The sequence below is a fragment of the Thamnophis sirtalis genome, unplaced genomic scaffold (assembly GCF_051295495.1).
Source record: "Thamnophis sirtalis isolate CommonGarterSnake01/CBP01778 unplaced genomic scaffold, rThaSir2_p1.2 scaffold_6, whole genome shotgun sequence".
Classification (NCBI taxonomy): domain Eukaryota; kingdom Metazoa; phylum Chordata; class Lepidosauria; order Squamata; family Natricidae; genus Thamnophis; species Thamnophis sirtalis.
The window spans coordinates 100954794-100982576 of record NW_028261386.1 but is presented as its reverse complement, the minus strand read 5'-3'; the positions used below and the strand labels follow the sequence as shown (position 1 = coordinate 100982576).

The following is a 27783-nucleotide window of genomic DNA, read 5'->3' as shown; positions in this document are numbered from 1 at the left end:
TAATACAGGTACATATCTGTCATTTTATTTCTCTACCTATTAGAATCATCTTCCTATTTATTAGAAGCATCTCTATTTCACATACACATCTTTTAATATTTATACCTTGAAACACCTTAGTCCACACTAGATGAAAAAAAAAGTTGTAGTGGCGCAGTGGTTAGAATGCAGTATTGCAGGCTAATTCAGTTCACTGGCAGCAGTTCAATTTTCACCAGCTCAAGGTTGACTCAGCCTTCCATCCTTCTGAGGCTGGTAAAATGAGGACCCAGATTGTTGGAGGCAATATGCTGTAAACTGCTTAGAGAGGGCTGTAAAACACTATGAAGCGGTATAGAAGTCTAAATACTATTTCTATATCCTGTCTTTTGATCAGGAGCTCCAGATGGTGTATATCACATTCTTTCCTTTTATATTTCCCAATGAGAACCACCCACCAACTAAGACAAGGACTAATGGATGGAAGCTTAACAAAGAGAGATGCAACCTAGAATTAAGGAGAAATTTCCTGTCAGTGAGAACAATTAACCAGTGGAACAGCTTGCCTCAGCAGTTGTGGGTGCTCCATCACTGACAGTTTTTAAAAGATTGGACAGTCATTTGTCCAGTATGGTATAAGGTCTCCAGCTTGAGCAGAGGATTGGACTAGAAGACCTGCCAGGTCCCTTCCAACTCTGTTATTTTGTATTTTATAAACTTAAGCAAGTCAAAATTATTAATATCCCTAACTGCTTACAGCTTCCAGGTAAAAAAAGCAGCCATAATTTCTAAGCTTGGATTATTTCAGAGTATATATAAGAGCACACACCCAGTACGAAACAAAAAGGCTATTGTGTCATTGGTAACAATTGAGGATTGATGGTGAGAATCCCTCAGTTATATTCTGGGGAAATGTATGTAACCCTATTCTGTTCCAAATTGCTGTATTGTAATCCATTCCAGAAACAGCAGAAGACTTTATGTAAGGCCATTGAATACATGTGACCAGATGTCTTTCAATGTAGAACAATTTATTATGCTCAATTTATTTTCCTTTTTCGTTCTCTTTCCTTGTCCTTCACTTTTTCTTTTATTCTACTAATGTATCTTTTTCCTATTTTTCTTTTTGTGCTTCTGTAGTTTTTAATCTTATGTAAAATCTTCTTTTAATAAGAAAATCTTACACACACACATAGCTGCTCATAGTGTGCTTCTGTGATAAACAAAGTACAAAGCATAATAAACAAAGTACAAAATGTAATATCTCCTTTTTCTGTGTTTCAACTCACATACGAGTAAGCTGGAAATTTCTGCCTTGATCATATTATGCATGCATGAAGAAACTTTACATTTACATTTATAACCTATTTATATATAGGGCAAGAATCTTTTGACATCTTGGCCCTTGAAACACGTCAAAACAAAGAAAGCTATTTTGGTGGCCTCTGGAGGTAGACAATAGCATTTGACTTTAGAAATCAAATCTATCGAACTGGGTAAAATATTGACTGCAACATTTCTTTAATGTGTGTTTGTTAATTAATTCTGTGCAATGCAGCTGTTGGAAAAGCAAGTGGGGAAAGAAGAGGTTTCACCTTCAGCGAGCCGGATCAAGCTCTCTAATAAGCGGATGGTGGTTCGGGCTGCGTTCCGGCAGTCGCTCTGCCGCTGCATTTGATAGTAGCGAACAAGGATCAGGTGGCTTTCATTGGTCAGTGTTGGCTGGAGATTCTTGATAAGGCAGAAGTAAGTTTTCATTTTTTCCATAGACCAGAGCTTTTCAGATGTGCTTGGGCAGCCTGAAAAAAGAATTAAATAATAAAGCAACAGCAACACTATATGCATGATAGCATTGGGGGGGGAAGGGGGGGAGTGTTCTAGGCTTAGTCTTGCAGAAGTGGTTTTCTGATCAATCCAAAACCTAATCAGCATTCAGTAATTGTATTTGATAAATTTGAATTTCTCTCTTCAATGTAATATGCTTGGGTTGTTAAGTTTATCTCACTGGTTGAACTCTGACCCTTCGCTATGCCTCCGCTTACTTATTTGTGGTTCACTGTATGATCTGCATTGGCTGGGTTCATCCTATCACTAAGTCCTATCTGTAGCTTATGAATGACTATGCAAGATTCACATACCAGAGTGTCAAAACCTTATTATTTGAAAATTTGGAAAAAAAAAATTGCTTAGCATAACAAGTCACCTTGGCTATTGTAATCCACTTTGCAATGGTCTCATACTATTCGTATTAATATTGGTCACACAGTCAGCCAAATATTTAGACTGGATTTGGCATTTGTATCCACTTACTGAGTTCCCAAGGACATAAGACAGGGAGATATGGTATAATAGTATTAGATTTAGAGTTAGATTTATTTTATTTGTATGCCGCCCTTCTCCGGGAGGGACTCAGGGCGGTGAACAACTCAAAAAGGTATAATTAATTAAAGGTATAATTAAAGGTATAATCATGGATGTAAGCAGTTCCAAGTAAAACTGTCTTTTGCAACTGACCGATGGTGATTTGTGTTACTGCTGATGGTTTTGTACTGGTACTCCAGATGTTTTGGGATTGTACCCAAGGTGCTTATTACTATTTGTGCTATCTTTGTCTTCTTTTCTAGTCATCCTTCTTCAATTTTCAGGTCTTTGTATTTTGTGACCGCCCCCCCCCCCCCCCGTTCTTTCCCTTCTGGCGCAGGTGGGTAGAGTGCAGTACTGCAGGCCACTTCAGCTGACTGCTAGATCAGCAGTTCAGCGGTTCAAATCTCACCGGCTCAGGGTTGACTCAGCCTTCCATCCTTCCGAAGTGGGTAAAATGAGGACCCGGATTGTTGTTGGGAGCAATATGCTGACTCTGTAAACCGCTTAGAGAGGGCTGAAAGCCCTATGAAGCGGTATATAAAAATCTGCTATTGCTATTGCTATTGTTGTCTCCAGATATGTGACGTCCACCATTCAAACTTTTTTTTGTCTTTCTTTTCAACAATGGTTAAGGGTGGAGTGTTATGTGGCGGGTGCTTGTCTATTTGAATTCTAATGTCCCAGAGTATTTTAGCTTTTTTATTTCCTATTATTTGTCCATTTTGTGGTCCTACAAGTTTTTGCTTGCAGGCAAATAGTATTTCTTTCATTGTTGCTAGTTATTATTATCGTATCTATTTCATTATATTTTAAAGTGAGAATACAAAAAAATAAACAGAATGTGACAATACCAAACTAAAATGGTGAAAGAAATACTGAAAAGTAAAAACTGTTTTTTTTTACTACAATAACCCAACCAGAATAAAAAAAGGAGAGAAAACAAGGTAATTTTTAAAAATAGTAAAACACTAAATACTAAACACATATCTATATATCTCGTATAGAGATCACTAGTTTATGGAAAATACCTTACAGTATAATAGTATCAAACAGAAAATGAAAAAAAGCATTCTTTGCTCTATTGCATACAATAACATCACCCTGATGAAAAACTTGACTTATGATGATGATCCATTGATGATCCTTCATCAGCTTGGTGTGATATAATACGCCCAATTTTGGTGTTGGAGACGTCTTTGTTTTCATTTTGTGTAAGGGGATTGGGGAAAATGTTGATAGCCATTTTGAGCATTGAGTACATGGCCAATATGAAAATAAGTAGAAGCCAGGATGCACAACTAGAACAACTGCACAACATGAGAGTAAATGTGCGAGTGAAGTAGAAAGAGGTTTTGATAGGGAACTGTTCAAGCAATTTTAGTGAGAAGTTTTGAATATTTCCAGATGTTGTTGGCACAAATAACATTGATTTTTTTTCTTTTTGCATAATAGGAATTTTTAAACAGATTCACAATAGTAACTTTACACAAAGTGAATTCACGTAAGGCAAGGGAAACCTTTATTTGTGCATAAAACTTTATTATGATCAGTGACAAACTGATTCACATAATTCCATAAAAAGTAATATAAAAAGGTTACCTTTATTTTCCAGTATGAAGGATGAAATTATGTGATCCCATTCTTCATTTTTTGTATCCAACAATACCAAAACAAGATCAAACCTGCTAAGAAGAGGGCTTCCAAGGGCTATGTTGACAGAGATGGATTCATTAGTGTCATATTGGCCCTTTGGATTGGTTGCTGCCAAAATTGTGGTCCTTGTATTCAGTTTGCACACTAAACTGAAGGAAAAAGAGGGTGGAATTAGTATTAAATAGAACTGAACTCTGTTAAAAATGAATTTTTAATATGTTACCAGTAGAACATCTTTCATCCTAAATCTTCATTAAGGGATCCCAAAGATTTCCATGTATTTTATGTGAACTGAAGAATCTGGATGATAGTACAAGTCCATGGAAAAGGCTTGCGAATTGTAACAAAGAACAATTTGCATAGGTATGGCAAGCCAAACATATAGGTGATGGATAACAACAATCCTATTTTGACTAGAAGCAACAACACTACACATTTCAAAATGATGCTGGGTTGCCAAATACTTTCTTATCTGATTAATAAAACAGTTTCTTCAGTGAGAACAGGAATTAACTATTTGCAAAACTAATACTAATACTAATACTTTGTATTTAATACTAAATACAAATAAATTAAAATGAAATGAAATGAAATACTGAATTTGAAAACTTTAAATTTTGTCAGGTCCCAATCACAATTAATTGAATTCTTCTCTTGGTTTGCTTCAATCTACATAGATATTCCCTGACCAAGTAATCTTCCCCAGGAGACCCTCTTTGTTTAATCCAAACCAGATTATCCTGATACTTGAAAAACTTTTACTCACATCCAAACTTTCATTTCCACTCTGATAGAGGCAACTTATACATACAGCTACTGTATACTTATTTGATGCACTGTAAATACATAAGGTAAAGGTTCCCCTCGCACATATGTGTTAGTTGTTCCCAACTCTAGGGGGGGGTGCTCATCTCTGTTTCAAAGCCGAACAGCCAGCGCTGTCCAAAGACATCTCTGTGATCATGTGGCTGGCATGACTAAATACCGAAGACACATGGAACGCTGTTACCTTCCCACCAAAGGTGGTTCCTATTTTTCTACTTGCTTTTTTATGTGCTTTCGAACTGCTAGGTTGGCAGAAGCTGGGATAAGTAACAGGAGCTCACTCCATTACATGGCGCTAAGGACTCGAACTGCCAAACTGTCAGCCTTTCTAATTGATAAGCTCAGCTTCTTAGCCACTGAGCCACCGCATCCCTATTGTAAATACATACACGTCTTAAATTATTGTGCATATTCTCAAAGAATCAACATACAAACAGTCTGACTTGTAGTAAGAATTTCTATGGCAGCTCTTGAACACAATACGCTTTTGCCTTCTTTAATTTGTTTGACCTTGACCCCAGATTTGTTTTCAAAGAACCAGAAGGATATTTTTTCTCCTAGTAGTCATAGCATAACCGTTGTTGCAGGCAGCCAGGCAGCTGTTCTAAATCTGAGTTAGGTTTGATCTATTTCTAGTTGGTGCCATCTTAGACCTTACCTCACATATTGAATGGGAACAAATACAGCACCAATCATCTTAGCTTTCATATTTGTAACAGTACGCAACATGGGAAAAGCATTTTGACTTGAAGCCAGTATCAACAGAGATTCAAAAAGGAAATGAGAGTTGACCCCTTTGCATAATGCCATAAGGATTGCTAAATATGGAAGGGAAAATTTGGAACGCCGGAACACATACTTGGAATGGAAAAAAGGTTCTAAAATTCCATCGGCAGCACCAAACAAGTTTCATTGCGCTCTTGACTAAAAATGGATTTTCATTTTTGCTGAAAATAGTATCCAGTAATGGTTATTTCAAGTTCGTGTTTATGATCAGACTTACATTGGTACAAGGGTGATGTAAACATAAAACCAAAGTGCATTATTTTCTCATGCATCTAGCTTTTATACACATCCAGAAAGCTTTGCTGCAAATTTTAACAATTTAGTGTGGTAATCTCAAACGGGAGATTGTGTGTGTGTGTGTGTGTGTGGAATGAGAGCTAATAGCTAATCAAAAGCTGCTGCTGCTTCTTCACCTGGCAATTTCAAAAAAAGTTGGAAGGATGTTAAAATGCCGTAATACACCCAAGATATCAAGGGGCTGTAAAAGAGCTTTGGAGCTGCAGAGTGCCCACTGTAATCTCTGTTATTTTTGAGTGGGCTGGGTTGCAATCTATAACGTTCATATACAACCCATCTAGATGGGTCGTGATTTATAATATCCTTATAGAACACAGTTTTTTAAAAAAATTGAAGTTAAATTGTTTTGTCTCTGATCTCAGTAATAGAATTGAAAATGTTTAATTACTTCGCAGGGCATGTCAATGTTTTTCAACTTTCAATTTCCAAACATGAGGGGTATGCAAAAGTTATGACATGCCTTGGGGATTATAAAGACATTTGGGTTACTTTAACATAATTTAGATGTGCTTGGTAAGTAAATACATAAATATCAAAACTTTTTAATATTTTGTTTGCTTCATTTACTGTATATACTCGAGTATAAGCCTAGTTTTTCAGCCCACTTTTTGGGCTGAAAAAAGCCGCCTCGGCTTATACTCGAGTCAGTGAAAAATTTGCCCGAAATGGAGGAGAAAAAGGGGCGGGGCCATGCCGCTGGGTGACACTCGTGAATGGCCCAGTGCCCCTGTGAGTTTCCCCTCCCTCTGTGTCAGTTTGCCGCGCAGCGCGCACCGCACCATCCCCCCTCCTCACGTTCTAATGTAATGCAGGGCTGTCTTACGATTCCCCTTCCTCCCCCTCCTGCCGCTCTGCAACGATGTCCCACCTCCTCCTTGTTATGGCAAGCAGCCACATAGCGATGTCCCACCTCCTCTGGTACAGTGATCCAATGGTAGGAATCACTGTGCCGTGTGTCATAGGAGGCGGGACATCGCTCCCGCGGCTGCACGGGACATCATCATCACAGCGGGACATCAGCATCATGAGGTGAGTGAAGTATTTCATTGAATACACCGCTAGTTTACTGTTTTTCTTTGAAATAAATATTCAAAAACATTATTGGTATCTATTTTTATTTTTGAAATTTACCGGTAGCTGCTGCATTTCCCACCCTAGGCTTATACTCGAGTCAATAACTTTTCCAGTTTTTTGTGGTAAAATTAGGTGCCTCGGCTTATATTCGGGTCGGCCTATACTCGAGTATATACGGTAGTTCACCATTCCTCCAAGGCATGTTTCTTCTTCCATTCTGTTCCTATTTTATTCTCTGTGAGGCTGGTGAGATGGATGGGCAGATATGGACTGAAGCTGGCTTATTCCAAAAGCTTCATAATGAAATGAGGAGTGGAGTCTGGATCTTTCAGGCTTATTTTGTACCCTTAAACTAGTGGTTCCCAATCTTTTTTGGCCATGCCCCACCTAAGCATCTCTAAAATCCTGATGCTCCCCTCCCCCCCGTGACATATAATTCGTACTATTCAAAAAGTGTACTCCTACTCATGCGGAGGAAGACTAAAAGTCCATTAGCTTGGTTTAAACAAGATTCCAAAGAACATGGCATCCATGAAAGAGAAAAATAAAAGAACGAAAGACAGTAGAGTCTATGACCCCCCCCTCCCTACTTGCCCACTCGGTATGAACCTGTAGCTTAGTGGAGAAATGCTTTGGTAGTTCAATAGGTGGAGGTGAATCACACAGGCCTGGGAAGGCCTACACATGCGTGCCCCAGCCCCAGATTGCTCTGAGAGGAAAAGTCTTGTATAACATGGTCTGGAAAAACACAGACTAAAAATAATTGTAAATCTAACAATTTCTTACTTAAACTTGGGTCCTGGTTCTGTATTCTCACTGTTGGGCTTCCCTCAGTAGCCACCCACTCTGTCTCCCCACAGATCAACTCGCCCTGCAATCACCTAGCAGCAAAGCCCACAGGAAAGAGAGAGACACACACACACAAACACACACACTGCTAGTCACATGAGCCTTTGTAGGAATACATCTGATTGGCTGGCAGTTGCTCTCTCCTCCCCCCAGCTGGGTTATCCTTTTCAGACCAGGCCATAGGAAATGCACTTTAACAAAGGCAACAATAGGTAAATGGAACACAGATGTTTCATCACAAATATATAAGAATAATTAGTGGGCTTTCAAAAATTCAGTTAATAGCTCATGTTTGAATTGCCCCCATTAAAAATCAAATTGTCCCTCTGTGGGGCATGCAGCCCACATTGGGAACCACTGCCTTAAACTATTTCATCACACAAGCAATCCTACAATATTAGCACAAGGATCAATAAGTTTTAAAAAAGTACAACTGCAATATTAACATTTTAAACACACTTACCCAGCCTTGGCAACACTGATGGTTTGCTGCTCCATGGCCTCATGGATGCTTGTTCTGTCATGTTCCTTGATGCTGTTAAACTCATCTATGCAGCAGAGGCCTCCATCGGCCAGGACCAGTGCACCAGCCTCCAAATTCCATTCTCCAGAATCTTTCACAGCAGTTACAGTCAAACCTTGAGAACACAATCTTCCCTGTAAAAGCCTGGTAGGACTACAAGCAGCTGTTTTAAAAATGCACTTGAAAGCAGATTGCCTATGGAGGTTCTGTCATCTAGGTGAGGGTTGTGCCAAAGGACAACCTTTTTCAAGGGGCAACTGGACTTTCATGTGTGTGCGTGTGTGTGTGTGTTAAGACATTTTGCTTCTCATCCAAAAAGCTTCTTCAGCTCTGGCTGGATGGTGGGGAATGGAAGGAATTATACTCCTTGCAGACAGCTAGTCGTTTGCATTTTAGAGAGTCATTTAGGCCATCTGGAGGTTTATCTGTGTCATCAGGCAGCTGAGTATCCCTTCCCTTGTATTGAGAAAGGGCTGTTCAAAAGAGGCCATCTATGTCAAAATTGAACAGCCCTCTCTCAACAGAGGGAGGGGGGATATGACATCATCTGTCTCTGGTCTACAACTCTTAACAGTTCCAAGAAGGCTCCACATGCATTTGCACTATTCAGGTGACCCTGATGACATAGATAAACGTCCAGGTAGCCTTAATGACTCTCTAAAAGAATGTAATTGACCAGCTGTTTGCAAGGAATATAACAGGAAGATATGACAAGGAATCATAGGGAGATGATGGAACTGATGCAGGAGACAGATGTGAGACTAGAAAACCCCCAGCAAATGACAACAAAAGATGAACAAAAAATTCAGAAAATAGAGGAGAAACAAGAAGGAGCTGAGAAAAGAATAGAGGAGATAAATAAAAAATGAGACAAGCAGATAAAGATATGGAAGAGATCGTAATAATTCTTAAAACGGAACAGACAGATTACTCTTTAAGAGTTCAAAATATAGAAGAGAATAAAGAGAAAGATCTCTCAAAAGTGATGAAAAAACTACAGATGGGTGTTCTAGAATTCCAACAGCAAGAGATAGGTATTGAGGCAGAAGAAATACCTGAGATTAAATAAGCGTGATGTAAAGAGATACAAGGGAGAAACATGAAAGATTTACCAAATTGACTTTTTTACCAAATTGACTCTTATTGAGTTGAAATTTTAAAAAGGGCAAGTGATGATGGATAGATATAGAATGCTTCTTAATATGGTGGCTATTTTTTAAGAGTTAGAAAAAAAGGTAGAAAATAGAAATTGGGTAAATAGTATTATGTATACTGATATATAATAGAATGTATTACTATTACAATGTATACACAAATGCTGGAAGTTGAAAGATTATGAATATGTATATCTAAATAGTATCAGTATTATTAGGATTGCGCCTTGAGTATATTGACCCTGACAATGCACTGTTCACTAAGCACTTATGGATGTTAAAGAAAAAACTATAATTAAATTATTTTTAAAAAGAAGCTTCTTGGATGAGAAGTAAAATGTCTTCAAAGAAAAATAAGAAAGTCCAGTTACCTCTGAAAAAGCACCTTTGAAAGCAGAGTATTCTTGCTCTGAATGTCATCTCAGTGTGACTTTCCATACTTAAACTATAGGAACATAAAAGCTTTACTAATTCTAGGTGAACACAAATTTGACACTGTTGGCATTTGCATTGTTAACCAAGGAACTATCTCACTCTGTCCTCATGAAAATTCTGCATTTTAACCAGATTATAACTAAAAAGACTATAACAATGCTAATCACATATGCATTTTTTTAAATGTACAGAATTTGCTTGAAATATACACAAGAGACAAATTAAAGCAAAATTACAGTATTTAATTTGTACATTTACCATTTCAAACATGAAGCCACCCTACTGGTATTAGAAGGCCCTACTCCTTTTTTTAAAATATATCACTGATACTTCATCACATGCAAACTATCACCACTTTTACAGTTCATCACATAGAAAATAAGACACTTTCATTTCTTAAAGGGGATTAACAATTGATTTTAACTAGACCAGAAAAAATATATTTTCATATTCACACTGCTCTGGCAATTTGTTTTACAGTCTGCTAATTTGAAAATACAATTTTAGTGCTGTTGTATTTGTTTTGCTGCAGACGTAAAATTGTATTTTATTTCCAATACTGTACTGTACTGAAGAATACTATTCCCCACTTCAGCATTCTCCAGATCTGTAGACTTCATCTTCTAGAATCTGAAAGCCAGCATGGCTATTTGCTGAGAATTTTGGGAGTTGAAGTCCATATATAAGAGCCAAGGTGGCGCAGTGGTTAAATGCAGCACTGCAGGCTACTGCTAGATCAGCAGGTCAGCGGTTCAAATCTCACCGGCTCAGGGTTGACTCAGCCTTCCATCCTTCCGAGGTGGGTAAAATGAGGACCCAGATTGTTGGGGGCAATATGCTGACTCTCTGTAAACCGCTTAGAGAGGCCTGAAAGGCCTATGAAGCGGTATATAAGTCTACTGCTATTGCTATATTGCTATTGCTATATATTGTAGCTGGTGTGTACGCAAGCTGGAAAAGGCTAAAACACTGACAATCTGCTGCAACTTTACTTATGCTTAAATATATACTTATAGATATAAGGTAAAGGTTCCCCTCACACATATGTGCTAGTAGTTCCCGACTCTAGGGGGCAGTGCTCATCTCTGTTTCAAAGCTGAAGAGCCAGCGCTGTCTAAAGACGTCTCCATGGTCATGTGGCCGGCATGACTAAGCGCCGAAGGTGCACGGAACACTATTATCTTCCCACCAAAGTGGTCCCTATTTTTCTATTTGCATTTTTATGTGATTTTGAACTGCTAGGTAGGCAGAAGCTCGGACAAGTAACAGGAGCTCACTCCGTTACGAGGCACTAGGGATTTTAACCGCCAAACTGCCAATCTTTCTGATTGATAAACTCAGCATCTTAGCCACTGAGTCACTGCGTCCCTTACTTATAGATTTACTTTGGGGCAAAAGGAAACTCAAACTCAGCCACACTAGTATGACCAAGATTCATTCCTAACCATGGAACAATACTACCAAAAAATGTAAAGCTACAAGCCACAGCATAAAGATTTTCTCCAGAAATGTATGAACCACAGTCCTGATGCAATTCAATCTCTCTCCCTCTCTCTCTCTCTCCCTCACACAGACACACATACACACACGTCCATTGATCCAGAAGCAGAATTAAAGAAGAATTGAAGCCTTTAAAAAATGCAACGCATTTATCAGAGGCTGAAGTCTAATCCCAAACACGCACACACAGACACGCATCCATGTATAGGTAGTCCTCATCTTACGACTGCAATTAAGCCCAAAATTTATACTGTTAAGTGAGAGATTTGTTAAGTGAATTTTGCTGCATTTTACAACTTTTGCACATATATTAAGTGAATCACACCAGTTGTTAAATTAGTAAGATGGGTGTTAAATGAATCTAGTTTCCCTATTGACTTTGCTTGTCAGAAGGTTGCAAAAGGTGATCACATGACCCCAAGACACTGCAACAGTCATAAATATAAGTCAGTTGCCATGCATTCAAATGGTCCATTGCTGGGAGAAGGTGACAAGCAACAGGGGAAAGCAGAACTATTTAATTCATTTTTTGTATCTGTCTTTACACAAAGGGATAAAAGTCCAACCTATCAAAAACAGCACCACAAAAGTCAGATTAGGAACACAAGTTGAAATAGGGAAGAAAATGGTAAGTGAGCACCTGTCTACCCTAGACGAGTTCAAATCACCAGGACCGGATGGATTACACCCCAGGGTTCTGAAGGAACTGGCAGACGAGATCTCAGAACCACTGAACTATATCTTTCAGAGATCCTGGAGCACCGGGGAACTGCCAGAGGACTGGAAAAGAGCTGATGTAGTTCCCATCTTCAAAAAAGGAAATTACAGACCTATCAGCCTGACATCAATACCAGGGAAGATTCTGGAAAAAATGATCAAGCAACGAATCAGCGAAAAACTAGAAGTAAACAAAGTAATAGCCAAAAGCCAACATGGGTTTGTCAAAAACAGATCATGCCAGACTAATCTTATTGCATTCTTTGACAAAGTGACAAAATTAGTGAACCAGAGGAATGGTGTTGATATAGTTTACTTGGACTTCAGTAAGGCATTTGATAAGGTAGACCATAATCTACTACTAGATAAAGTAGAAGAATGTGGGTTAGACAGCTTCACCACCAGATGGATTCGTAATTGGCTGACCAAGCGCACTTAACATGTAGTTCTCAATGGAACTGCATCTACATGGAGGGAAGTATGCAGTGGAGTACCCCAAGGCTCTGTTTTAGGACCAGTACTCTTCAACATCTTCATCAATGATTTGGATGAGGGAATAAATGGGGAACTCATCAAATTTGCAAATGACATCAAGATGGCAGGAATAGCCAACACTCCAGAAGATAGGCTTAAGATATAGAAGGATCTTGACAAACTTAAACATTGGGCACTATTTAATAAAATGAAATTCAATGGTGAAAAGAGTAAGGTTCTACATTTAGGCAAGAAAAATGAAATGCACAGTACAGTATAGGTGGTATCTTGCTCAATAGTAGTAACCGAAAGGAATCTTGGAGTCCTAGTGGACAACCATTTAAATATGAGTCAGCAGTGTGCAGCAGCTGCCAAAAAAGCCAACACAGTTCTAGGCTACATAAACAGAGGGATAGAATCAAAATCACGTGAAGTGTTAAGACTACTTTATAATGCCCTAGTAAGGCCACACTTGGAATACTGCATTCAGTTTTGGTCGCCACGATGTAGAAAAGATGTGGAGACTCTAGAAAGAGTGCAGAGAAGAGCAACAAAGATGATTAGGGGACTGGGGACTGGAGACTAAAACATATGAAGAACAATTGCAGGAACTGGCTATGTCTAGTTTAATGAAAAGGACTAAGGGAGACATGATAGCAGTGTTCCAATATCTCAGGGGTTGCCACAAAGAAGAGGGAGTCAAACTATTCTCCAAAGCACCTGAGGGCAGGACAAGAAACAATGGGTGGAAACTAATCGAGAGAAGCAACTTAGAACGGTGGAGAAATTTCCTGAACGTTAGAACAATTAATCAGTGGAACAGCTTGCCTCCAGAAGTTGTGAATGCCCCAACACTGGAAGTCTTTAAGAAGATGTGGGATAGCCATTTGTATGAAACTGTATAGGGTTTCCTGCCTAGGCAGGAGGTTGGACTAGAAGACATCCAAGGTCCCTTCCAACCCTGCTATTATATTATATTGTATTGTATTGTAAATCATGTGACCACAGGGAATGTCGCAATGGTCATAAGTCACTTTAAAAAAAAAACTTTGAACGGTCACTAAGTGAATTGTTGTAAGTTGAGGACTACCTTATATTCTCTTTATTGCAACCCATCACTATCAGGTCCTCTGCACTAAGATGGAAAAAACACCGCTTTACTAACTACTAACCAAATCTCTCAAATTAAAACCGAGCCACTTTTTCAAGCAAAATAAAAGAGGCGGCGGACAGGAGGGAAGAGTTCTCAGTCTTTTTTTTTTAAAGTAATCTTTATTAGTTATACATTTTTTTAAGAGTAAAACATACAAATACAAATACAATTTTAAACATACAACCCCCCCCCCCCCCCCGCGGTGACAGTCATTCACAGCCCAACTTTTTTTTCCTTCCTCATTGTTAGGTCTCTAAGCCACATCTTCTCATTACAAAATTCAGGGATCAATTGCAATACCCATGTTCACTTTTAACTTTCCCCGTTTTAAGTCCCTGCTGTTCTCCTTGTTGCCCACATATACCATAAGTTCCAGCTAAGGTAATGTTCTCGGTCTTGAGGCGACAGGCAATCCCCGGGCCGGGCCTGCAGCTCACGCCCCCTTCCCTCCAGCGAAGTCCCGCGGGCGCTTCTTTGGCGAAAGCCGGCGCCGAGCCCGGCAGGTGGAGCGCCAGCGAAGCTTCGGCATCCCGCTCCAGTCACGGAGCCCTTCTTGCTCTCTCAGGGAAACCTCGGCAGCGGGAGGAGGGTCACGGCTCCGCCCGTAGCCAATCCGGGCCCGCGCTGCCAGTTAACCGAGGAGAATGGGCTGGAGTTTGGTGGAGTAGCAAAAGCTGCAAAACAGCGCGGAGCGCTCTCGGGGTGGAGGGAAAAAAAGGAAGAGAAATAGAAGCGAGCGCCCGCCTGATGCCTCCACCAAAGGCGGCGGGAGCAGAAGGGAGGGCCAGCGGCGAAGTTTCCTAACTCCATCCCTCCATCCCTGGCCAGCATCCGTCCTCCCGCGCAAGGCAAGCTCCCTTGCACTTTCCCAGGCGGCAGGAGGGACGCGCTCCGACTATTGTTCGCGGGTCCTCTTTCCCCGCGCTTCCTCTCCCCTTCCCCGCCCAACATGGCAAAGGTTCAGGTGAACAACGTCGTGGTGCTGGACAACCCTTCGCCTTTCTACAACCCCTTCCAATTCGAAATCACCTTCGAGTGCATAGAGGACCTCTCCGAAGGTGAGTCCCCGCCGAGCCACCCACCCCTTTTTTTCGGGCTCCCAGGCTTAAAACTTTGCAAAAGGCCTCGGCTGCGGGAGCGTCTTTCCTCGGGAGTGGGGGAAGCGTTCCGCCGGGCGGGCTGCCTGGAGGAAGCGAGCCGGAGGCGCTAGGTTTTCCCGCACTCCAGCCGCGCGGCTCGGGACCAGGGGCGAGCGCCCGGGAGGAAAAAAGGGAAGCCGCAAGTTGCAGGGAAGTTGCTCGGGTGCTGGGAGCAGCCATGTTGCCGCCTACGCGAGAGGGGGGGCTTTTTAAAGTGCCCGCCCAAGCAGGACCCGCCGAGCCGGGAAAGGGGCACCGAGGCAGGGCAAGGCTCCCGCCAGCGTTGGCCTAGCTTTGGGTGGGCTTGGATGCCCCCCCGAGCGCGGTTTGCTGTTCTCTCCAGGGGACTCGCGGTTGCAAAGCGTGAAAAGTACTGGCAGGAGTAACCGTGGCGCTGCTTTGCCTCCGTTAAGCTCCTCTTTCGGAAGAGCGCTTCGGTTACGGTCCTTTTTCAGGTCGGGAGTTAGGCGAGCAATTCCAGTTTTCGCTCCCCTCGGTGGCGAAATAAAACCACCCAGACAATTCAACCTTTGCAAACTGGGACTTAATTGGCGGGCAAAGAGACCCTTGTCTTCTCTTCCCCCTTTGGACGGAGGCGATGGTATTGGAGAATTGGTGCTGTAATTTGAAATTGAAATTGAAAGTTCAATTACCCACCCCACCCAACTAATTTTCAGCAAGTGCCACTGATGTCAGCATTAGGTTGTAAAGGTTTGATTTGATCGAAGTTAAGTTTAAAGATAGGATTTCTTATTTTTGTTTTCAAGTGTAGAGTTCAAAGAGATGGGTGGTTTCGAAGGGGTTTTGTTACTACTGTTGTGGGGAGGAAGGGGGCTTTTAATAAAACCTAAATGTTGAATGTTTCATTTAAAAGTCTTTTTCTCCAAATGTAGATTTGGAATGGAAAATCATTTATGTGGGCTCAGCAGAAAGTGAGGAATACGATCAAGTTTTAGATTCAGTTTTAGTAGGCCCTGTTCCTGCAGGAAGACACATGTTTGTATTTCAGGTAAGTCAGTTCTTAAATGCCGCACAATAGTTGCTCCTCTAAATTATTTGGGGGTAAATAGGAGGCAGGAATATTTCTTACATTTACTGAGTTTACACATATATCATGGTAAAAATATAATAGAAATAATTTTTTCATGATCAAATGTCACCAATTCATTGGTTAAATGGAACTGAAATTTAGAGCTGCCATTTATTTAAAACAGTTTCCGCCAATGCTAGATAACCATCTTTACCTGAAATCTAATTTAAATCATATATATGCCTGTGAACAATAAGTGACCAAAGGAAAAGTAATTGCTAAGGAACAGAAGAGTCCATAAGTGGAGTAGAATCAATCTGGGGAGGAAATTTCCTGATAGTTAAAACAATCAGTGGAACAACTTGTCCCCAGAAGTTATGAGGGCAGCAATACTGGAGGTTTTTAAGAACAGATTGAATAATCATTTGTCTGAAATAGTATAGAATATCCTGATTGAGTAGGAGGTTGGACTAGAAGACCTCCAAGGTTCCTTCCAACTCTTATTCTGTTAAATATTTCTATTCTGTTAAGATAACCCTCTTATTTGATCTCTAGAAGTAGAAGAATGGTATATCTCTCAAAATGGGTTATTCTGTTAAAAACATTTTTCCCCACAACTATGGTGGCTAAAGCTAAGCCTCCCACTTGTTTTTCCTTGCTCTGACTTTAAGTGAACCACTTTGTTTATTGAACATGAGAGGCAGGAGAAGAGATAGTTGCAAAAGCAGCTACGATATCAGTGGATCACAAACGAATCTGGGCCGCTTAAGTTTTCTACAATTGTCCAGCACCATGGCTAGTGCCAGACAGGACAAAATTTTACTCATTAAGATACTATTAAAAGGGGCTGCTCTTAATAGGAACTAGTTTGCTGCTAGAATAGATAATGAAGGCTTCTTGGTATATTTCTAAGTTCTGCAGCTTCCTATTACTGGAAATCAACTTTCAGAAATACTAAATACAATAATTATTTAATGCATTAAGTCCCTGGGTTAGTTGATTCCACTTTTGACAAAATTTTTGATTGGCTCTTATTTTTTACCGGTAGTTTCTCAATATTATTAGTTATCATTGGTTATTAACTGGTTATCTAGAACCAAAAATGGGGAGTACAGTTAGTTAAAGTACTGTGAGCATCTAATTTTATCTTGTAGTGATTTGGTTTAACTTGTTTGTTGAACAAATTGTATTACTTGCTATCTTCCTAATGTATAACTAAAAAAAACACATTGCAAAATCAGTTAAATACACATAACTGATATATTTTTAAAAAATGAATCCCAAAATGCTTCTATCACCATCCTTCATGTTGCTTTACTGCGCATTGCCAATAAAAATAATTTTTTTCTTGCATGATTTTGTCTAAAACTCTGTGAATGTACATTTCTATCCATTAGCAGAAATTGGAGGCAATTTGAAATGCAGTGTATTTGCTCTTGAAGAAATTATATTTTGTAAGCAAAAGGAAATTTCTTTTAAATGTACTTTTATAAAAGAGGTGAATGAGAATGAGTTTCCATGTAAAAATGCATGTTATATAGTATTTATCTCTTTTTGAGTGGGAGGAAATTGGAAGTCAGGGATATTTCTAAACTTCAACATAAAGTGATCAGGTTCATTCCAGATAAATACTTTGTGTGAAGTGAAGAGGGAATGATGTTTTAAAATTTACATGGCATTCGTCAGTTTATATTAGCTACACGTTAAACTTTATAATTTTAAAGCTAACACTGTAAACCATAGTTGTTATGGAACCTGTTTATAATATACTTTCGTTGTATGTCTGAAGTCTGGAAAACATTTTTGAGATGTATCACTTCAAATATGTGTGTGTGTGTGTGTGTGTATGAATATGAAGTTTAGTTGGAGTTCATCTAATCTTTAGAAGTTGCCTTTTGAGATAAGAGATTAAGGTAGGTAACTTCTTAATTAAATGGTCTGGTTAATGACATGTATAGTGACTTGGTGGTGGTATTCAAAAATTCTAAGGTAAAAGGCTAGTTACACTTAAGTCTTCTAAAAATTAACTGGTCTGATCCCAGGAAATGAAATAATGATAGCATTTGAAATCTAAGTTATGTAACTTGATTAATCCTGTTCTCTTTTATTTTTTTACTATAGGCAGATGCTCCTAATCCAGGACTTATTCCTGATGCAGATGCTGTAGGTGTAACTGTTGTCTTAATCACCTGCACTTACAGAGGCCAAGAATTTATCAGAGTTGGGTATTATGTAAACAATGAATATACTGAAACAGAATTGAGGGAAAACCCTCCAGTAAAGCCAGACTTTTCTAAGGTAGGATATTATATACTGTGTAAATCCATCCAAATGTCCATTTTTTAAAACTACAATAAACTAAAATAGAATTGGTTAATCAACATTGCTTAAACGTAAGCAACAGTTAATAGGGAAAAATTAAGCAGCTTTTAGTCATTTATTAGTGATAATGTTTCATTTTGTACCTCTGGGGCCATTTCTTCCTCCAGGATGAGCTGAGGGAATGTTGGTAGACCAGTGAGGATAGGCCCTCCCCCAAAATTTGGCCTTTGTCCCTTACATTATATTGTGATTTTAAAAAGAAAAGAACTACTTGAGAAAAGTGTTCCTCCAAACTAGAAACTTACAAACTGTTCTGGGCACTGAGCATTCAAAGCATTCATCATTCAGTGAGTATCAGCACTCTGGGCTTGGACCCAGGGCCAGCAGGGAAAAGGCAGGCTGGTGGTGTACATCTGTCAAAGGTGGGTGAGGGCCTGGTATGCTGGTAGGGGCTGAGATTAAGAGTCTAAATCCATTTGCCACAAATCCATCCTGGTAGGTTTAGAGTACAAGCGCCCATAACAGGGGAAGGTGCATTGGTGCAGAGTAATTGAAAGAGAACATAAAGGGAACGAAGCTGTTGCACAGCTAGAAGATGAAGAGAGAGGAACAAAAGGCACTAGCCTTCTTCTACCTGCTCTTTAAAACTCTTCCAGATTTGTTTTAGGGGAAACCCAAACCACCCTTCGGGTTTCCTGCAAGTAGACCTATGTCGCCTCTACTGTATTTGTTCTGTGTGTGGAAGAAAGCATTGTTGTTGTTTTTTGCTATATGAACTTGTACCCTAAACCAACAAGGATGGATTTGTGGCAAATGGAGTTTAAATCTTAATTCTATTCACAAATGACAAACTTGAGCATATATGCTCAGAGAAATCTCATTACTTCATCTTTAGTGTATAGGCCTCACGAAATTACCATAACAATTTTAATAATGTCTCAAAGTTATGATAAAGTTAAATGTGAGCTAGACGTAAAGGCCTAGAACATAAATCAACTCGAGTTAGTCTAGGAATGCGTGTAAATATCCATATGTTCTTTTGTAGAGTAAACATGCCCTTAGCCTAGTGACAGATGCTGCTTATTAACAATTTGTAGCAGAAAGCATGATGATGGAGCAGGTTCTAAGCCTGGCCATATCATTTCTGGGTAGGCTTAAAGGGGCTTCATTTTGGGAGGATTTTTTAAATTCTTCACTGCAGGCCGGTCATAAAAATTTCCTCCTTTTGCCTAGACTTTGCTGTAAATTTAGTATTTCACTTTGCCGAACAAAAATATCCCAACTCTTAAGTTACCCTTATTGAAAGGAAGAGTGTATTGGATGTACTATTTGGTATTATACAATGTAATATCTATAGGTAATCCTCCCTTAACAACCACTAGTTTAGCAATTGTTTGAACTTACAGTCGCATCAAACACATAGTACTTATGACCAGTCCTTCAAGTTCTGGTCATTGCAATGACTCCAAGGCCTTGTGATCCCAACGTCTCATGATCGTTGTTAGTGGCCTTCTTTGCCAGCTTCCTACAAGCAATGTAAATGGGGAAGCTTGCAAGAGCTTATGGAGATTATGTGACATTCTCACTTAACTACCCATTGTGTTCATAAAGTTCTTTCATCATTAATTGAACTGATACAGGGAGTGTGAATTCCTACTGGGAAAAAATGTTAACCTGTTTATTTTTGTAGATATGAATCACAAATTTAACCTTCAGTGAAAACATAAGGGGAAGTGGGGCAGGGAGACGACACGACAGTTGGCTTTGTTTTTAGAGCAAAACAGGTTTGTTTCTCTGCTACCCACATTTGCACCAATTGATTGCTATCTTGTTGAAGAGCATAAGCCTGTTTTGAATAGTCTGCCTTTTGATGTTTAAACAGCTATATTATTTTTCTCAACCTTGACCTTTCTCTTTCCTGGTTTATATTGTGCACATTATCTAATATAAAAGAAAGTCTGCATCTTCTAAAACATTCATCTCTCTGTTTTCTAGCTCCAGAGGAATATTTTGGCATCTAATCCCAGAGTCACAAGATTCCATATTAATTGGGAGGACAACACTGAAAAACTGACAGATGCTGAGAGCAGTAACCCAAACCTCCAGTCACTTCTTTCTACAGATGCCCTGCCTTCAGCCTCAAAAGGGTGGCCAACATCTGAAAACTCTTTAAATGTCATGTTGGAATCTCATATGGACTGCATGTGACCTTCTGCGCTATGTTATATGTTGAGCTCTAAACACACACAGTACACAGAACACAACCATCACGGAAACTTTTTCTTTGGAATTACATATTAAACAAATGTGAAAATTGCTTAAAGAACACACACCCTGTAGAAAGTTTATAAGGAAAAGTATTTGAGTGGATGTATAAATAAAACTATTTTTAAGTAGCTGCCTGAGGTTTTTTTTAAAATCTAGTGTTAGGTATCAATAAAGATATGCAAACTAGGCATAGGCAGGGATGATAACGTTTACATGTTTTTAGTTGTAAATTATAGGTGGGCTTTAGTGAAGCCTATATAAGCTTAGCTTGAATGCAATGGTCTTTTTATGCTTTAGAAGCTTTGAATGTGAATTTTTGCATAGTGGGCAGAGCTGGCCCAAACAAAAGGTGACAGCTACCTGCAAACTGCAGATATTAATTTTAAGATTCATATGAGACCAGTCTAATGCAACTTAATATCACTCTTATCAGTGACAACAGTGTTATATGCAGGCTGTCAAAGGGGCCTTGGGTGGGGAGATGCCATTGCACTCTTGTCAGATTATGATGGTCACAGCAAGTAAAAGTAAAGAATGTGACCAATGACTAAAACTTCAAAGACTCTCAAGCTTTAAGCTCCCAGGCAATGTTGGAAAAGGCACAGCTGCTACTGGGATTGTATAGTATCTCAAACCAAAAATAGAGGATTTTAATAGCATTGGCTGGTCAAGGTACTCCAGACTTTTTTCCCTGATGAGGTGACAAATACTGTTACAGGAATTTGTGATTTAAGAAACACAAGTCCCAGATCTTTATAAGTACAGTACGATTATCCACAAGGACATTGTTCTTTAACTTGTAACTATTGGCCTCTTCTCTCATTCTAAGCAGCTAAACTTAGTGCATTAGATTTAAATGTCAGGCTTTGTTGTTGGCTCTTGGATGAAAGATTTACATATAGTTGGTAGAATGTAGGACTTGCAAAGAATAAAGATGTGAACATGATCAGTGCGACTCCTCTAGATGATGCCATTCATATTTAAGAGTATATTTGTGTTACGAATCTATATCGGTAAATTATTATTACATTATTTGGTTGAAACTATTGGTTAGTAATATGGGCACACCAAAATTGTCCATGTCTGGCTGTGTGTATGTATGTGTGTTTGCGCACACACCTGCTTTTTAAATCCTGGTAACTGCCTGGACTTATCACTGGAGATTTTTTGGTAAGGCTTCAGAAATGGCTTATCATTGTCTTATGTCCTCAAGAGTTGAAAGTGGCTGGGCCAAGGTAGGATTAGAACGCCTGGACTCCCAGTTTTCAGTCTGGTGCCTTAACCACTAGACCAAGCTGCCCCTCTTGGCTAATCTTAGAACGCTCCTATTCCTTGAAAAGTTCCCTTCCCTGAAGATAGAAGAAAGTGCTAAAATTACTATGGCCTGAAATTTTGTGGAATCTCTACACAAGAACAGACGTGAGTCTGGAGATGGCCAGATTTCTGGTCTGGGACTCAACTTTCTGTTCTTTTTAGCTTTTTGTTGTTATTTAATATTCCAACAAAGGTTGCAAGGCATGTCATGTGTTTTCCAGGTGAAAACCTAAGAGGGGACAAGGCCAAAGGAAAGTTAAGATTCAAAATGGCTACATTTGATATGAATTGTTGTATCTGAAGCTCAGGATTCAGTATCACTGGGTCTGCCATACATCTCATGATTTTCCATGCAGCTTACTCTGCTATAAAGTTTAGCAATGTGAAAAGGGAAGTGCCATATAGCTTATCACGCCACTACTGGAATTCAGCGAGCAACTACTAAGATTAAAATTGATATATGAAGGTGGCTGTGCAAAGTAAGATGGGAAGAAAATGAATTTTGGCTTTAATGTGGAAATAAGACTTAATGATTTAAGTAGGAATTTTAAAGACGTGAAAATGTTAGTATGTGAAACAGCATTTTCAGTACGTATATTAATTTCTTCGCTGTTAAATATCTCAGAAATATCAGAAAAGTTAGCATCCCCTAGTTTCAATAAAAATGTTTAGGAAGAGGGAAGGAATATATCAAACTGACCAATTCCTGAGCTGATTGTCAAGAATTAATCATTTAGTAATCAGCTCAAGAATTGGTCAGTTGACATAATCAACTCTGATAATGAAGTCTAGGTTAACATCAGTTGCACAAGCTATTATTCTGCAGGGGACTTTGGTGCTTACTGAACTAGGAGCTTGCATTCCTAGATAGCCACATAGGTTTAGTCAGCTCTCCATCCTTTTAAATAACTATCTACTAAGAGGTATGTTAGAGGACGTAGGATTTTGCATAATCTACTCCCAAAACATTCAGCAATTCAGGCAATTTCAAGAGTTTATCATTGGGAACATATCCTAAATTACAATGTCCCTTTCTGAGCCTCCATCTCAGTGATGGGTTTTGGATCTTGTTCCAACCGGTACAGTTGGAATGGGCCCGGTATTGTCTACATGAACGGGTGCAACACGCACATGTGTCTTACTGTTCAGCGACGCCTCCGCGATGCTCCAGCTGCTCAGTGGAGTATCGCACAGGTGCTGTATGTGCCATGCGCATAAGACTTTAAAGACAGGTAAGGAGCAAGGGCGGGCAGGCACTCTGGAGCACCATACCGGAACAGTACCCGGTATTCTGGGCAGGCTCCGGTACGCCCATACTGGGGCGTACCACCTGCAACCCACCACTGCTCCATCTCATCTTCAAGTACCAGGATTTTCCCTTCTTTTTGGCACCAAGGGAGAATTACTTTTAACATAAGGGTCTTAGAATTACACACCTGACTTTTGATGCATTTATCCATATCTTTTAAGATTATGGTTTGGGTACAAAGACCCTTGTCTGCTAGGCAACCAACAATTTCTGTATTGAACTTCACCTTCATTCTTTGTTGTTTGACTATATGAAGACCATATCCATCCCTCTAAAGGAAAATGGAAAAAACAATGGAGCTTAGCAGTTTCTTCTGTTCACATATCAGCTATTAGAAATTACCAAGTGAGACTAACTTTCAAAAGAAAAATCCCACCATTTACCCCCATTATCCCTAGATTGTCCTTCCCCAAACCAAAATCTTCAACTTGGGTGAACTTCAACTCTGTTTTTTAGTGGGAATTCCTAGGAGCAGTCAGTGGAAAAGAAGCTCTGCATGTAGTTTCCAAACTTTGACAGATTATTTGATGATGCTTATAAAATCCATTGGGAAGGCTACCACCTCCTAAGTAAAACTACTGATTTATAATGAATCTGATCAGCACATACTCTTAATTCTTTCTGAGCAGCAGTGCATTTCCAGTGTCTCCTAATTTCTGCTGCCTGAATCCACCCGACCCCCCTCTTTACTTTGGAGAATTTTGCCTTGGATATATCTATCCATTATTCTGCCCGTGAGGGCTACAGAGGCAGGATGATGATACTTTGATATGTTTCTCCCACTGTTCTTGTATTTGGGTTTTTTAAATATATTAAGATGTGTGAACACATTTATCAGAGAAAAACTCTGCCATTGTTAACTCAGGGTTGGTGAACTGGAAAATTGAAGGCACTGCAAAAAAGAGGCTAAAGTACATGAGTTGCTCTCTCTTGTTTAGAAATGAAAGTTCTCTTCCTGAGCTACCAAATAGTGCTATAATGATTATGCACAGAATCACTCCTTAATTACAAGCTAACTTGAAGATGCATTATTGGACTGGGCACATCTGTCACACATTACAATTCAAATATAATTCAAGGAGCATCCTTTGTCATCTGCCTCCCCAAACATAAATCACTGAAATAGGAACGGTTTTCTTCTGCATGGGGGGAAAAAAAACTGCCTAGAGCTGCACTTTTGCCTGCCATCAGCACCAGCTTCTTTCTCTATCATAGCATTTGCAGCCAACCGTGGAACAAGAGATGACATATTAGATCACAGGAATATCTGGGCTTGCTGAATGTGGAGGAAGCTAAGCAAGGGTTTTGGAGATCTAGCAACATCATATGGGTGATGGTAAAAAAGAGGGAAGTTATGAAGCACCGGTGGGGGCATGAACCATAGCAGGAAGAAATGTGATCAGGGACAACTGTGATTGTCAACAGTAAGACAAGCAGATTGCCTGTACTAGTCTGTGAAAGGCTACATATTAGTGGAGAATTTGGGAAATTTGGCTTTTAGCAATAGCAATAGCACTTAGACTTGTATATCGCTTCACAGTGCTTTATTGCCCTCTACAAGTGATTTACTGAGTGAGTATATTGTCCCCAACAATTTGGGTCCTCATTTTACCGACCTTGGAAGGATGGAAGGCTGAGTCAACCTTGAGCCTGGTGAGATTCAATCTGCCAAATTGCAGTCAGTAACCTGAAATAACCTGCAGTACTTCATTCTAATCACTGCGCCACTGAGGCCCTTACCCATTTTCTAAAAATTGATACCCACGCAGCGTTATTTACCTGCACTAGTAGATCCAATTCCTGCTGTAAGTACAGATCGTGGAGTAATCTTTGCTGCATATTTCAGAAATTGAGATTTACCAGTACCGGGGTCTCCAACCAATAAAAGATGTGATTCACCTGGAGGTAGAGTAAAGATGCCCAAGTTTTCTACAGACCAAATTTTAGAGAGAATTGTATTGAAGAAATATAAAATGCAGAAATATAACCCCACATGTAGTCTATAATTCATAGGGAAACCATGGAAGTTTATTTAGATGAATCACCTTTTCTTCTTCATGCAGATAACTGCATGATCTTACTGAACACTAATACGTACATTTTTAATTTAATTAATTTAATTTAATCGTAATATGGGAAAAGGCAAATGTAAAACTGTGATTAAAATGACAGAATTGTCCATCCTTTTGATACTTTGCAAAAACATTTGCTGACAATCATTTCTAAATGGCCAGGTACAAAAACAAACAAAAGAGTTGACAAAAACATCTCTTATTCAGAAAAGAACCTTAATTTCCAAAAAGCCGTTCTGGATATTCTACACCTACACAGAAATCAGGGGTGGGTTTCAAAATTTGTTTGAACCTACTCGGCGGGCGTGGCCTCCTTTGTGGGCGTGGCTTGCCACCCATGCTAATGCCGCCACCGCCGCTGCCGCTAACGCCGCCCGCGTAGTGCACGCGAGCCCGTGGCTTTTGCAAGGGAAGGCCTGGAGGCCTTCCCTCGCGAAAGCTAGGCCGCCACCCCCCACTTCAGCTGCTACCGCCGCTGCTACCGCCGCTGCCGCCGCTACCGCCACCCCCCACCCAGCTTCGGCCGCGAGCTGGATGCGAGCCCGCAACTTTCGTGAGTGAAAGCCTGGAGGCCTTCCCTCACGAAAGCTGGGCCGCCGCCCGCCACCCGTCACCCACCCGAAGCCTCCCGAGTCCCACTGCTTGGGCTTTGTTGCTTACCTGAGGGGGAAGCAGCAAGCGAGGGCCGAAGGGAATTTTCAAATGGAGGTCAAGCGCAAAAAAAGCTTCGCTTCGCCTCCAGACCGCTGGATTCCAGCCAATCAGTGAGCGGCAGGCTGGGCGTAGTGTGGGTGGGCGGGGGAGCGAGCTGCGGATGGGCGGGGGAATGAGCAAGTGAGCTGCGACGCGCTGGCAAAAGGGCGCTTTGCAGCGACGGGCCAGGACCGGTACCGGCGTTCCCGGAAGTTAATTACTTCCGGGTTCACCCATGAACCGGTTCGTGCAAACCGGTGCGAACTGGGAGGAACCCACCCCTGACAGAAATGATACCATTATTTCAAAGATAAGTTTTTAAATTTAAATTTATGTTTATAGACATATTAACAAAACCCTTTGAGAATCAAGAGGCAGATAATGTACCTTCTTGTAAGCAGTAATTCAGGCATTCAATATCAAAGGAATGAAATAAAATAAAAACTGGCCGAAAGTTTATCATAACCAATTTAAACAAACACTCTAGTTTGAGATAAAAAAAGCTGCTCCTTTGATTACAAATGATTGAAACTGATTAATATTTTCTCTGTTTGAATATTATTTGAATATATCGTTAATTTTAAAGTAGTGATAAAAATGTATAGCTTTACCTTTAACAGCTAAATACTCTAAAAGTTTTCAAACAAGTGGGACCTTGTCCTATGGAATAGTATATTTAAAATTCAAACTATATTATGTATCTTTAGCATTATGTACAGAAGAATCCCTGTTGAGCACTTTCTTCTGTTTCAGACATTTTTAACCTCTTGCATTTTTTAAAGATGTCTACCATGAGGTCATCATTCTTTTGTCAATTTAAGGGGAGAAACTTATGTATTAAGATATCACAAAGAGTTTTATTTTTTCAAGATCTAAAGATATTTTGGATTTCATTATAAATGAAATTCAGACTATGGCATTAACTATGCCTAAAATATTGTTCAGATTAAACATACACAGAGACATAACAATAACAATTTTTCAACAATATGATATTTATGGATATTAATTTTAAATGCAAAAATTTGCTTTGGGTAAAGTTAAGGTGCAATATTAAATAAGAGATGCAAATTTGGTTAGGGCAAAAAAAAGGAGGGCAACATATGCATTTTGTATATATATTCTTGATTCTGCCGGTATGCATTATTATTCCTATGCCTTGTCAAAACATAAAATAGAATCTTTAACTTATTTAGTTCCCCAAGAATGTACACAATGAAGAAAACTAGTCTTAAGTTTAAAACTATTTTTCAGGCCACTGTTTAACAAGGAGAGAGAGAAAGAAAAGAGTTCTATTACGGTGTGGGAATAAGAAGGAAGAGAATATTGTATACCAACCTCTAACCCGAGTGCCGGTATTATCTGTTCTCTGTACCCCTCCCGCGAGCACCATAGCTACAGCCAGTTTCACAAGATATAATCCAAAAATCTGAGGACACAAGCTTGCTAAAATTTCATTTCTCCCTGCAAAGAAAAGAATAATATATATATATAAGGAGTCGAGCTCTGTGGCTTAGTGGTTAACACATCTGCCTAAGATGCAATACAGCACAGGTTCGATTCCCAGTAAGGGTATGGCTAGCTGATGAGAGCTAAATACCTTGAAATAGATCTATACTAGTCTCCCTTTATTTATCAGCACAAATACATTATATATATATATATATATATATATATATATATATATATATATATATATATATATATATATATATATATATATATATATATATATATATATATATATATATATATATATATATATATATATACATACATATATACATATACACACACACACACACACACACACACACACACACACACACATATATCTTTCTGTGACATACATA

General features: G+C 39.5%; 2 protein-coding genes across 2 annotated transcripts in view; one reads left to right on the top strand and one right to left on the bottom strand.

Annotated features, from left to right (window-relative positions):
* MCM9 (minichromosome maintenance 9 homologous recombination repair factor) overlaps nt 1-27783 on the bottom strand; it is a 41477-nt gene that overhangs the window by 6039 nt on the left and 7655 nt on the right. The window contains exons 6-10 of the mRNA XM_014060833.2: nt 27269-27394; nt 24945-25064; nt 8291-8465; nt 3943-4145; nt 1575-1778 (exon numbers count right to left, since the gene is read on the bottom strand). Of these exons, the coding sequence (XP_013916308.2) occupies nt 1575-1778; nt 3943-4145; nt 8291-8465; nt 24945-25064; nt 27269-27394 (828 nt within the window). The remainder of the gene's footprint in view (nt 1-1574; nt 1779-3942; nt 4146-8290; nt 8466-24944; nt 25065-27268; nt 27395-27783) is intronic.
* On the top strand, nt 14415-20670 carry ASF1A (anti-silencing function 1A histone chaperone). Its single transcript, XM_014060834.2, has 4 exons — nt 14415-14841; nt 15816-15931; nt 18074-18250; nt 20270-20670. The coding sequence occupies exons 1-4, from the start codon at nt 14733-14735 to the stop codon at nt 20480-20482; spliced, it is 615 nt and encodes a 204-aa protein (XP_013916309.1). The 5' UTR covers nt 14415-14732; the 3' UTR covers nt 20483-20670.